This window comes from Rutidosis leptorrhynchoides, chromosome 6 (genome assembly GCF_046630445.1).
Source record: "Rutidosis leptorrhynchoides isolate AG116_Rl617_1_P2 chromosome 6, CSIRO_AGI_Rlap_v1, whole genome shotgun sequence".
Lineage (NCBI taxonomy): Eukaryota > Viridiplantae > Streptophyta > Magnoliopsida > Asterales > Asteraceae > Rutidosis > Rutidosis leptorrhynchoides.
This window is the reverse complement of record NC_092338.1, coordinates 415,830,493-415,843,410: the sequence shown is the minus strand read 5'-3', so window position 1 is coordinate 415,843,410 and position 12,918 is coordinate 415,830,493. Positions and strand designations below refer to the sequence as shown.

The following is a 12,918-nucleotide window of genomic DNA, read 5'->3' as shown; positions in this document are numbered from 1 at the left end:
TCTAAGTTCAATAAATATTTGGGTCTTACAAAATAAAGTCAAAATAAGGCTACAACCAACTAAACAACCCGCAACCAACGAGAAAAATAAGCAAGAAAACGCAACCAAAAAACTAGAAACACGACAAAAGCAAAAACACTCCAAACAGAATTGATTCTTTAAAGTTATCCTCCAAACCGAACTGCAATCGGAAGAAAATGTTGGGAGACTAACCTTGGTTATCAATATATCCCCCAATTGGAACATTTATTTAATAGATTAGGATTATAATTTTAAGGCTAACTCACACGCCAACTAACAATGAGAAATTTGGTTAAGAAACAAGGCCTTTACAACACATAAAACACAGATTTTACTCTTGCACTTTCTCCCTTTTGGGTCCTGGAATTTTGGGCATTTTTGGTTGAAATCATGTTGTGTTAATAGAATGACAATGGGAATGAAATCAGTGGCATAAATGGTTATATCCATTCCCCGATTTCCCCCAATTACCTAGGGAATGCTCGGCTAGGCATATCAAACACATTTTAGCCAAATAAATACTGAGGACTTAGCCAATAAGTCCTATTTTCATATCCCATTCTTCAACATTACTTGAAAAATCTGGAACAATATGCCAACAAGATGACAATTTCACTTCTGAAGATACAGTTTTCGTTCAAGTGCATTAACTCGGTTCGAAACATAAGAATCATCCCTGTTGTGAAACTTATGCAGCCAATATTATGACTAAACATGGCATGCCTAACTTCTCCCTCTCAGAAAGAAAATAAAAAAATTTAAGAGATGTTATAAAATCCCACCAAAAGAACAAAACAAAATTCATGTAAACGAGGTTAGGGTTTCATCTAGTCATCTTTGAGCTTATTGACATAGTTGAGGAAAGCACGAGCAGGATTCTCCCTAGGCGGTGCACGTACACGAGTTGACCTCCGCAATTCAGCTTCTTCTTCCATTTTGATCCGTTGAGCCTCCTTTGATTTCTTATGCATTTCACCTCTGTAAAACAAGTACAATTTGTCAGTTGCATACACACTAAAATGAAAGAAAGAAAAGTCAAGTCAATTTGAGACGAACCGCATGGCTGTAACAACCCATACAAAACATTACTCATTTTTATCTGAATCTATAGGCCCAAACTACAGAAAAAAACTACACGCTAAATGGACTCGTGGCTGATAACCATATTGGCAATACAGGTTGGGACGTTGGGTAAGTCAAATACTCAAATTGGTTGGCTCAGGTTGAGTTAACCCTCGGCATCCTTTTAGTTTCATAAAAAATGAAAAAATCAAATGTAACTTGCGAAAACTAACTACAATGAGTAACGATGCAAAGTTTTTAAATTAAGCAATTTATAGGTTATGAACATCGAGTACACTTTTGACCAATTGTAAGCCATTTGACCCAGTTCCTGTTTTATACAAATTCTTCTGTTCCAGCATTTGATCCAATATCTATATATCTATAAATATTATACTCACAATGATATGTTTTCAATAAATCAATATGATAAACTCGTCGTCTTTATCGACAAGTCATATCTTTAGAATAATAAATTATTAAATTCTTTGTCATACCTTCAAAGACATATTCGTCATAAGAATATTACGGCTTCGGGTAAAAAGAAAACAAATTACATTGCTTTTCTCTATATTACACTACCCATTCTATGACATCAAGTAAACAGGACACTCATAACTGATATTCATTAACTGTTTCACCTAAAAGGCCAAATTAAAGTTAAAGAATCTTACGATATTTTGTCATAACGTTTCTCCAGCTGATATTTAAGAGCCCTCTCTCGCTCACCCTTCCGATTCAACGAGCCCATCAAAGAATCAAGCTGCATATAGATTAAAGAAAAAGAATCATGAAAATGAAAATTGATGGCCAAAGATGTACATGAAATAAAATAAATAAATAAATAAATAAACTTGATACCTCAGCTTTAGTGGTGTAGTATCCCCACTGTTTGTGATCAGAACTTTCAACAAAAATCCTCGAGTCCTTATGGAAAAACCAGTAACGATTATAATCTTTGTCTTTACCTAACGGGTTCGTGCGTATGAATCTCTTCTCCAATTCTCTCTCCAGATATTCTTTCTGCATATACAAACAAACCACATAAATCATGCTACATGTGCAGAAAATAAAAATATCAGAATACTTGTATCCTTAAAATATAACATGATCTAGTAATCTAACAACACTATGTCAGTGTGTTAACACTAATTTAGAGAGAGGCGTTACCCTTTGTTCCACTTTTTTAATATCCTCTGTTTCCTTTTTCTCAGCATCTATCGATTTCTTCGACCCTTTTCCAGCTGATGCTTTATTATTTTCAATCTTAACTTCTGCATCGACCTTTACCTTTTTCGCATCCTTCTCATTTGTTTTGCCTTGCTTCTTCCCACTACACGCCAATTAAAAAAAGCAAATTTAAGATAGACCTTCAACTACAAATTTAATCATCAAATAAATAAGATATTCAAATATTTAATATTTAAATTCTGGAAACCTGCTCTCTGAAATGCTCTTTGCAACATCTCCATTCTGAGTATTCGCCATTTCTTTTTTCTCTCTACGCTTTCTTCCTTCTTCAATAGCTTCACCTCTTTTTTCAGCTGCAAGTGCCTTGCGTTCTTCAATATACTCGTCCAGCTTTTCTCTCATGATGTCAGTTGCAAGTACTTGAGCAATTAATTCAGAATAGATTGCTAACTTATCATGAATGTCTAAAAGACCATAATGACCCCGCCTTATAGTAGTTATGTGACCAGATAATCCCTCGTTGCCCTCCAGTTCCAAGAAATCACACAAGTAATCCGTCCAGGTGACCAATGATATCTGCTTTGAATGACATATTACAGTTACATATAAGTTAACAAGTATAGCTGTTACTTTTAACCCATTTACCTAAACATGGGTTGATTTGGGTCATGCTTTTTGCATTCCAATGGGTCAAAAGTTGCCTAAAGTGCTAAAGTGTACTTAAATGCTTCAAAGTTATAACCTTTTTGAAAATGAAAACATAAACTGTAGGTGGGTCAACTCAGCATGTAAAAAATGACCCGTTTACCCACATCGCCCATTAGTAATACAAATCAAACGCATTTGAATAACAAAAGCATTATATGAACCTTTGGCTTCCTTTTCTTCTTTTGTAAAGCAATAAAATAATCCCCGTCATCCTTCATAAGTAAGCGAAGAAGAGCAGAATGGGACTCTACAATCAGGACTGCATTACTTTCTTTATAACAGAGAGCATTTTCAAAATCATCTAAAGAGAACATCGACAGTTTCAACAGTTTACTATAAGAAGAGCAAAAATCCCAAACCATCAAAACATCACCAACACAATCCATTGGGACGTTAAAGTCTCTGATTGGTAGAGGACGGGGAGTAAATACGGGATCATCGGCAGCAGGCCGCACTAACAAATCATCAATCGGATATTTTATGGGCTCTTCAACTTCTGTAGTGTTACAATTGATCATCAAAAACTTGTCAAAAAGATATTTCAGTTGCCAAAAAGAAAAAGAAAAAAAAGAAACTTAAATGGAATGAATTCATGCAAGATAAACGAGAAACACAATCCAAAAGTAAACATTGTTACAAGAACATACCAATCTCTGCATCATTGTTCAGTTTCTTTCGCTTTCCGTTATTTGCCCCCTACACATATAAGAACGTAAATAAATTAAAATACTTTATAGAAAAAGATTGCATCCATTTATCCTTCATTTTCCAGTTTGTTTGACTTGTTTTGTAAATTCCTCATTTCTATAGAACGAGGCTCACACACCCATAATGAATGATAGTAAATTAAATCCTCATAATGAATTAAAGCCTTCTTTTTACATAATCATGAACCTACAAAGCATACCATAAATTGATTGAATTCCAAAGCATAAATTCACAGTAAGAAATGATATTTGCAAACTAATAAATTTTAAACACTATCAAATAAAAATAATAAAATAACTTTTAATTTATATATGTATCCAACATTTACAAGATATGACTTCTCTTCTAGATATTTCTATTAGGCAATTATCAGTCGATACCATATATTCATACAAATATTGTTATCAAAATCGTGTCACATAAATGAATTAACATAGATCATCTACTATCTGTTCACAGTTAATTTCAATTAATGAAATTAATTGCAATTATAACCATCATCCAGATCAGGAAAATTAGAATACCATACCATATAAGAATATAAAATGAATGTGGCTAACGAATTAGTAATGACGGTGGTAGATGACAAATCAACGGTCACCGGAGGAGGAAAATGGCGGTAATCGGGGTAAATAAAGAGTTTCAGACATTCAGGGAGGGTTTTGTATATTAGACTTCAATTTGAGAAGATAGGGAATAGGGTATTTTTAAGAACAAGATGGCTACTGTTTTTGAAATGAGCCAATAATCTGTTGGGTTAATCTAGATTAAAATATAAGTCCTAAAGAAAAAACACCACATGGCTGAGCAAATATTAATTAGGCCCATTCAGCCCAATAAGTTACACAAAAACAGCCCCTCAATCTCTCAAACTAAAGTTTGTGAAGCCACCATTCGACGTGAGTTGACCATATCAACCCATCTACTTATGAAAAAGTTGTGTTTTATTTCAATCGAGTCAAACAGAAGCACTTAAAGGGAAACTGTGTGAATGACATGAACGGTTTGATAGTTACCTAAACTCTACATTTAAAGTATATAATCTCCTAACTCACTATATACAAATACTCCGTATATAACTATTCATAGTAATAACATTGCTTTCTACTCAAAATTTAACACAATAATTATGTGTTAATGAATGGACAGAAAACTGACTGTAGGCCAGCCCATACTAAGGCTGTTTTGACCCATCAGCCAACCACTAATCTTACCACCTATAATCCCTTTTGATCACATCCCGTTATATATTCTTGTTCTATATAAACGCGACAGATAAAATGAATACTTTTAAATGTCTAATGACCAAAAAAAATTATAACTTTAACACTTGTAATAGCAAGATTTTACCTTTTCTCCCTTAGAAAGCTTCCTCTTGGGTGAAAGTTTGATTCTCAACTCTTCGGGGATAATAGTTGAAATCCCATATTTCACAGCCAATTTATCGTGAAGTATCCAAGGAACACTCCTATAAGTAGACTCTTTGATGAACGACTTTAAAACGTCTCTTCCAAATGGCAACTTTTTCTTGATCAAATCTTCCCCATTCACCACAGCGTTTTCAGTTACTTTCTTATCCTTATCAAGCCAAGCCACCTGGTATTGTGTTTTTTCAACTTCCTCTTCGATTACTTTTACAATTTTGCATGGATATATCCGGTTGTTCTTCCTTCCGTATATTTCAGTTCCCTCTAACAAACGTTCTTGTAGCTTTGCAGCAACAGTACTCACAAGATCTCTTAGAGGGAGCATGCCTACAGAAACAAAATACAAAACTACAATTACAACTATAACATTAAATTACACTGAAAGGAATTCGGAACATTGTGTCTTAAATAGTAGTAAAATTGTCCTATCTTAAATCAGATAAAAAGCAAAATAATATAGAAAATCTTGAGAAGTAATCATAATTCATATACAAAGTTAGAATGGTCAGTCACTAGATGAAATCAAACAAGTCTAAATCACTAAGTTAGAAGTTATAAGCTACTGTATAAGTCTCTTCCCACTTCATCTATACTTTTTTCTTTTCTGTATACATGTAAAACTTAATCACCAATGAATAACTTATAAGTGATAGAAAAATCAGGAGCATCAGATAGCTTCAGTATCACAGCAAACAAAACAGCTAAAACAATGTTAATTAACATAGAGTATAAAGGGTATCAGCACTCAAAATAATCAAGTGTACCCTAAAAAAGGTTATTCAACACAGAGATGTGTGTAAAAATGCAGGTCTGCAACCCGACTTGAGGATATAATAACTTGTAAAGTAGGCAAAAAAGCAGAATACAACATAAAAGAAAAAAGGAGATTACTAAATTGAACGTCACGCAGCACAGGTTCCATGAGTTCTTTAGGAAACTGCTGAACTTTCTCATTGGCCTGTTTTTCTGAAACCAACGCCTCTTCATAAGTCAAGTTGGTCTTCCCGGTGCTCTTGCAAGTCCAAACTCTTTGACGGTACAGATTTATCCGTTTCAAGTATTCACTAGCAACCACAAACATGTCAATTCAATCAATAAAAAGATACAACAAACAAACCTTCATCCCAGAGAATTATACCAAAATAAGACTCCGCCTGCTTGTTTTATCTGGGCCACTAGACACACAAATCTTGAGACAAATTTCAAATTGATAATCTTATTATTCACACTGAGTCTTCATCTTTAAAGTGAGTTTTAGCTTTGAAGCAAGAGAAAAAAACAGTAACTGTTTCAAAGTATACATAGGCAGCCGCGCTAATCATAAATTTTTATGGTGTACAGTAGATAAAAAAATTAATATACTGCACCACAGAAAATTGTTACAACGCTGTATACCCTAGAATCGTCGATAAAAAATTAACCTATTATTTCATAATATAATATAATATTAAGTACAAAGTACAACTACATTTTTCTTTGCCAAGAGACTAGCAATCACAGTGTTGCTAAAATTTTGTTTTCCAAATCGCATCACTTGCATATTTCAATCCAAACAAAAACATAATATTTCACTTAACCATAAGTGTTACACAATACAACACACCCCTCATTCTAAAAAGAAATGCTGTAATCAAAAGTGGCATACACACATATAAATATAAAGAGTTTTCGTAAAGCTATTTATAGTTTTATACCGATTGTTTTGAATCGTGATTTTTAGTTTAATGGTTACCTTGCATTACTTTAACATCAACCATCAAAAATTTTTTAACTATAAACAAGGATTGAATTTGATGTATTTTTCAAAATGTCCTTGTTTACGAAACCTAACTAAGTCACTAAAGACATTCTACCAACATTTTAAACAGAAAATACATCATTCATAACAACCATTATCGAAAACACACACACACACACATATAATAAAAAAAATTAAATTAAATTAAATTAAACAAGGTACCAATAATCACGAAAAATCTCTTTGGTGAATCGAATTTGATACACCAGCTCATCTGGATTCAAATCATCAGGTCTTTCCAACAGAGTAAACGGTTTTCTCTTATATAATGGCATTTCATCCACCAACTCGCCTGCACAGATAAAACATTTATATAACAAAATAAAAAATAAAAAAACCCTAAATTAACATGTACCATTCTAAACCCTAAAAAACTACTAATATTTTTCTAGAAAATTATACCGAACGAGTCTACCAAACACGAAATTATGTGAAAGAATCTTAAAACTTGACTCAACTGAGGATCACGAATACAAAAATGATACGACTTAAACTTGAACACAGGTCAAAACCCCAAAAAACAAACTGAGGAACAAATTAAATTAAAAAATGTTATTGTAAAATAGCGATTCCCGCCACAAATTTGATAAAAATGGTTATGGGGAACTGGTGGATAAATCAGTACAAAGAAAGAGTGAAACTGAAAGAAAAATTACCTGAGATTTGTTGAAAAATGCTATTTTTGGATTTGTTTAAAGAGAAGAGAAAATAAAATTAAATGAGGAGACGGTCTGGTGTGGCGTTGGGTTGCTGCTCAAACAGAGAGAGACCACACCTCCTCTCCCTTATTCTCGGGAGACAAATATTGCTATTTTTATATACTCCCTTTATTATTTACCCAATTATTTATATTTAATTACAAGTATTTAATTTAATATTTAACTATTTAATTTGTTTATATTTTTATTTTATTTATCATAAAAAATGATAATATAAAATATAATATAAAATTAATTTTTTAATTATTGTTATATGAATAAATATGTGAATGTTATGTACCAAACTTACATAAGAAACCTAAATTACATGATTATAAGAAATAAATAATTCACATATCATTTTTCAAAATACGACCTTAGTTGACATCTAAATAAAGCATAAGTTAAAAAAAAAAAAAAAAAAAAAGAACTCTTTACTCCAATTTAATACACAACATAATAAAATTTTGTTAATTTAAAATAAACATTTATTAAATAAAAAACTTATAAATTTAGCAATTTTTAACTTTTACGCTATTAAAAACTAAAAAGAGGTTTTTGCCTACTTGATCTCTTCTACCTATTTTATATAAAAATAAATAAAAATATATAATTGTATTGAATCTCAACGGTTAAATATTTATTTAAAGTGATAATATAACCATTGACTTGGATGATGATGATGTTATATTAGGATTTCTCCTACTATTCAACAATTGATTTGGTAATTTAAGTTTATTTCTCATTCTTATTAAATATTATTAACATTTATATTTATATGTAAAATTAATAATATAAATATTGTTAATAATCTAATATTTAATAAGAAGAAGAAAATAATTTAATTGCATTATCAAATCAATAGTTGAGAAATATATGAGAAAACAAAAATGACATCATCATTCATGTTTTAGACTAAATTATCATTTTAAATGATCATCAATACATTTATCTAATGTTAACATTTTTATAGATAAGTTAGATAATTTATATACCGGTTATGACGTCATCTGTAGTGACCCGAACTTTTTCATGTTTATATATATTAAATGAAATTGATATTTACATGATTAAGTGTTTCCAACAGCAATCAAACTTGTTAAGACTTGATTAATTGAAATAGGTTTTATATGGACAATTGACCACCCAAGTTGACCGGCGATTCACGAACGTTAAAACTTGTAAAAACTATATGATGACATACATATGGATATATGTATATAGTTATCATGATATTATGATAAGTATGTACCTCATTAAGTATTTTAACAATGAGTTATATACATAAAAATGAGACTATTGAATTAAGAAACTTGAAAACGGTATATATAACGAATATCATTATAACAACGTCTTACTAATTACATATGAATCATTTTAAGATATTGATACATTATATATAAACATGTTAAATGATAAGTAAACATATCATTAAGTATAATAACAATGAACTACATATGTAAAAACAAGACTACTAACTTAAGGATTTCGAAACGAGACATATATGTAACGATTATCGTTGTAACAACATTTAACTGTATATATATCATATTAAGATATATTAATACATCATTATATCATGATAATGTAATAATTTAACATCTCATTAGATTAGATATAATAAACAATGTGTTAACAACATTTAACAAGATCGTTTACTTAAAGGTTTCAAAACAACATTTACATGTAACGACTAACGATGACTTAACGACTCAGTTAAAATGTATATATATGTAGTGTTTTAATATGTATTCATACACTTTTGAAAGACTTCAAGACACTTATCCAAGTACTTCTACTTAACAAAAATGCTTACGATTACATCCTCATTCATTTTCATCAACAATTCTACTCGTATGCACTCGTATTTATACTGGTACAATACACAGCTTCTAAATGTATTTACTATTGGTATATACACTCCAATGATCAGCTCTTAGCATCCCATGTGAGTCACCTAACCATGTGGGAACCATCATTTAACATCTAGCATGACTTATGAGCAAGGAAACAAAAACAAGAACTCCTTTTAACCCCACTCACCTTCACCACTCACCACCTACTCCATTTCACTTCCAATTATCTTCCCAATTCTCTCTCAAAACACACACACTCTTCCATGAACGTCTAAGTTACTATTTTTTCAGCAAAAATCATCAAATACAAGATTTGTTTATTACCTATAATCATCATAAAAACAATTACTCAAGAACACTTCCAAGTTTACAAGTTTACTTCCAAGTTTCCTAATCCATTCCAAGCAATCATCTAAGATCAATAAACCTTTGTTATTTACAGTAGGTTATCTTTCTAAATCAAGGTAATATTCATATTCAAGCTTTGATTCAATTTCTATAACTATAACTATCTTAATTCGAGTAATAATCTTACTTGAACTTGTTTTTGTGTCATGATTATATTTCAAGAACTTCCAAGCCATCAAAGATCCTTTGAAGCTCAAGTTATTTTTTCATCATTTCTAGTAGGTTTACCTACTAAACTTGAGGTAGTAATAATGTTCATAACATCATTCGATTCATATATGTATAACTATCTTATTCAAAGATTTGAACATGTAATCACTAGAACATAGTTTAGTTAATTCTAAACTTGTTCGCAAATAAAAGTTAATCCTTCTAACTTGACTTTTAAAATCAACTAAACACATGTTCTATATCTATATGATATGCTAACTTAATGATTTAAAACCTGAAAACACGAAAAACACCGTAAAACTGGATATACGCCGTCGTAGTAACACCGCGGGTTGTTTTGGGTTAGTTAATTAAAAACTATGATAAAATTTGATTTAAAAGTTGTTCTTCTGGGAAAATGATTTTTATTATGAACATGAAACTATATCCAAAAATCATGGTTAAACTCAAAGTGGAAGTATGTTTTCCAAAATAGTCATCTAGACGTCGTTCTTTCGACTGAAATGACTACCTTTACAAAAACGACTTGTAACCTGTATTTTTGACTATAAACTTATACTTTTTCTGTAACATCCTGTTATCGGGCCTAGCTGAAATAACCCTTTTGACCTTGGGTGTGATTGTATGTTATTATAATAATTATATGTTTATAATTATTTGGTTGTTTAGTTGAGACCAGTTTGTGACAAGGGTCACAGAACAGGTTCGTTTGTTTAATTTGGATTCCGTTAGGGCCGCCTAACGAGGTACGTAAGTTATCAGATAACTGGTAAATATCCGTGTGTGATGGGGTATTGTATTTAACCTAAATATAAAAGGAAGAAGTCAGCTTCTTCTCTCTTTTTCTTGAAGCTTCCAAATTATACTCCGTACCCACTTCATCTCCTACCTCAAACCCTAGATCTTTAATTCTTGTTCTAGAGCTCAAATCGTTCATATCTTTGTGTTCTCTACGATTCACTGATTCTTTTAAGGTAAGATTTGTAACATATTGTGATTTAATCTTTGAGAAATTAAGAACTTTGTGTTAGTTTTCATAAAAGTGTAAATTGGGTCAAAATGGGTTGATTTAGTGTTGTTTGTGTCAAAACTTTGTGGGTTTGTGTTTTAGAACGATCAGTGCATCAGATTTGGTAAGTTTTGAGGTTAAAAAAGAGCTCTAGATCGAGAATTGGTGAGTTTGGTGAGAAACCCGTCACTTTGTTCTTCAGCTCCTGCAGATAAACACAGTCGGCCGACTGTCTCTTGACACTCGACCGACTGACTCGACCATCGACCGACTGACTCGACCATCGACCGACTGACTCGACCATCGGCCGAGTGTGTCTGTGAGAGACCATCGACCGAGTGACTAGACACTCGGTCGAGTGAGTGTGGACGGTCGGCCGACTGTCTCTGACAGTCGACCGAGTGTCTTTGGCAGTGAAATATTTTACTAAGTGTTGATTTTTAGCCGTTATGCTGCCCGTTTATATTTTGGTGTTCAGGATGTAAATTTTGAAAATGCATAAGTGTTAGGTGGACTTTTAGCGGCGCTTTTTGTGACTGATTTATGTACTGTGTTGTTTTGTATTAACGGATAGAAACTAACTTGATTTGCCTTATGTTCAGGTGATAAGGATAAGGAAGAAGCTCAGTGATAGTTTATCTGAGCTGGCTGCTGGTAATTGGTGAGTGGGATTATCTCTGAGTGTAGTATAGAGTAGCAAGTTGCGCTACTATATTTATATTATTGATAATTGCCATGATTAGTAGTTATATTGTATAGTTGATTGCAGTTAAGGTTGACATGCTTTTAGTAGTATTAGTTGCCTGTAGTAGTAGTAGTAGTTGACTGGTTGTATGTGCACAAGTTGTTGTTATTGGAACCTATTGTTGTTAGGTTCAGCTCGGAGATGTCAACCTAGTTGTGGTTGGGTCTAGTTGGCTACTATTTGTTGAGTATAGTGCTGAATGACGCATCACCTGCGTGTGGATGACTATACTGGGGATTATTAGTAAAGACTATCGGTAGACGCTAGACTGATCAGCTAGTGGTCGTGTGCCCGTACAAGCCGCCGATCCTCTAGTTGGAGCACAATTGCTAGTTGTTGTTTGTTGTATGTGGTTGCATATAGCTGTTGATATAGGAGTACAAGTTGGTACTGTATGCTAGACCTTTTGATAGTTCCATTCACTTAGCCTTGTGCTAACCCCTCACCTCCTCCCTTGCAGGTTTTGGATCTTAGTGCTGGTAGGGACGGGAGTCGGGCTGACGATATGTTTGACAAGACGAACTCTGATGTTTTAAGTTTTGTAAATATGTAACTAGTCGTTTAACGCAACACATGTGGTTTGTAATAAAGTAATTAACTTATGATTTGTGATAATCATGTTTGTAACTAACTACGGTATTTATGAAAACTCAGTCTTCCGCTGTGATTTAAAAAAAAAAAAAATTTAAGGTGTTACAACTTGGTATCAGAGCATAGGTTTGGCCGCATGTACATTGTGTTGAATGTCATGTTTCCAAACCTTGTGTTGTGTCAAACATATCTGAGGGGATGGGTTAAGTGATTGTAGGGATTACATGCGTTAGATGATAGGTACTAACATGTTTTCCACTAAGCATTTGTATGAGTTGTTGTGGTAGTGCAGATATGGCAGATAATACAGGAAACGCAACTGGTCCGTCAGCCCCCGGAACATTCAGAGCCCCAGATGAAGACGGGTATGTGTCAGAAGAGGATCCGCATGAACAAATTCTAGATTTAGAAAGTAAGTTAAAGGAAGCACGTGACCGAATAAGAGAATTAGAACAACGCCAGTTAACAGTGAATCCCGGTGATAGTGTACCGAATCAAATGTTTAGTGTGATGACCTGGGAATTT

General features: G+C 32.6%; 1 protein-coding gene across 1 annotated transcript; it reads right to left on the bottom strand.

Annotated features, from left to right (window-relative positions):
* Positions 1 to 553: 553 nt before the first annotated feature.
* On the bottom strand, positions 554 to 7,696 carry LOC139852529 (uncharacterized). The gene is made up of 11 exons (XM_071841826.1): positions 7,572 to 7,696; positions 7,078 to 7,207; positions 6,009 to 6,181; positions 5,041 to 5,444; positions 3,630 to 3,678; positions 3,144 to 3,478; positions 2,522 to 2,850; positions 2,254 to 2,416; positions 1,945 to 2,106; positions 1,758 to 1,846; positions 554 to 999 (listed from the first exon to the last, which is right to left on the bottom strand). Exons 2-11 carry the CDS (start codon positions 7,188 to 7,190, stop codon positions 849 to 851), a joined length of 1,968 nt encoding a protein of 655 aa, XP_071697927.1. The 5' UTR covers positions 7,191 to 7,207; positions 7,572 to 7,696; the 3' UTR covers positions 554 to 848.
* Between the last annotated feature and the right edge of the window lie 5,222 nt (positions 7,697 to 12,918).

Coding starts and splice junctions, on each gene's coding strand:
- LOC139852529 (XM_071841826.1), bottom strand. CDS start 7,190: ATGCCATTATATAAGAGAAAACCGTTTACTCTGTTGGAAAGACCTGAT. Junction 6,182..7,077: donor GAGATTTTTCGTGATTATTG/GTACCTTGTTTA, acceptor TGTGGTTGCTAG/TGAATACTTGAAACGGATAA. Junction 5,445..6,008: donor GCTGCGTGACGTTCAATTTA/GTAATCTCCTTT, acceptor TTGTTTCTGTAG/GCATGCTCCCTCTAAGAGAT.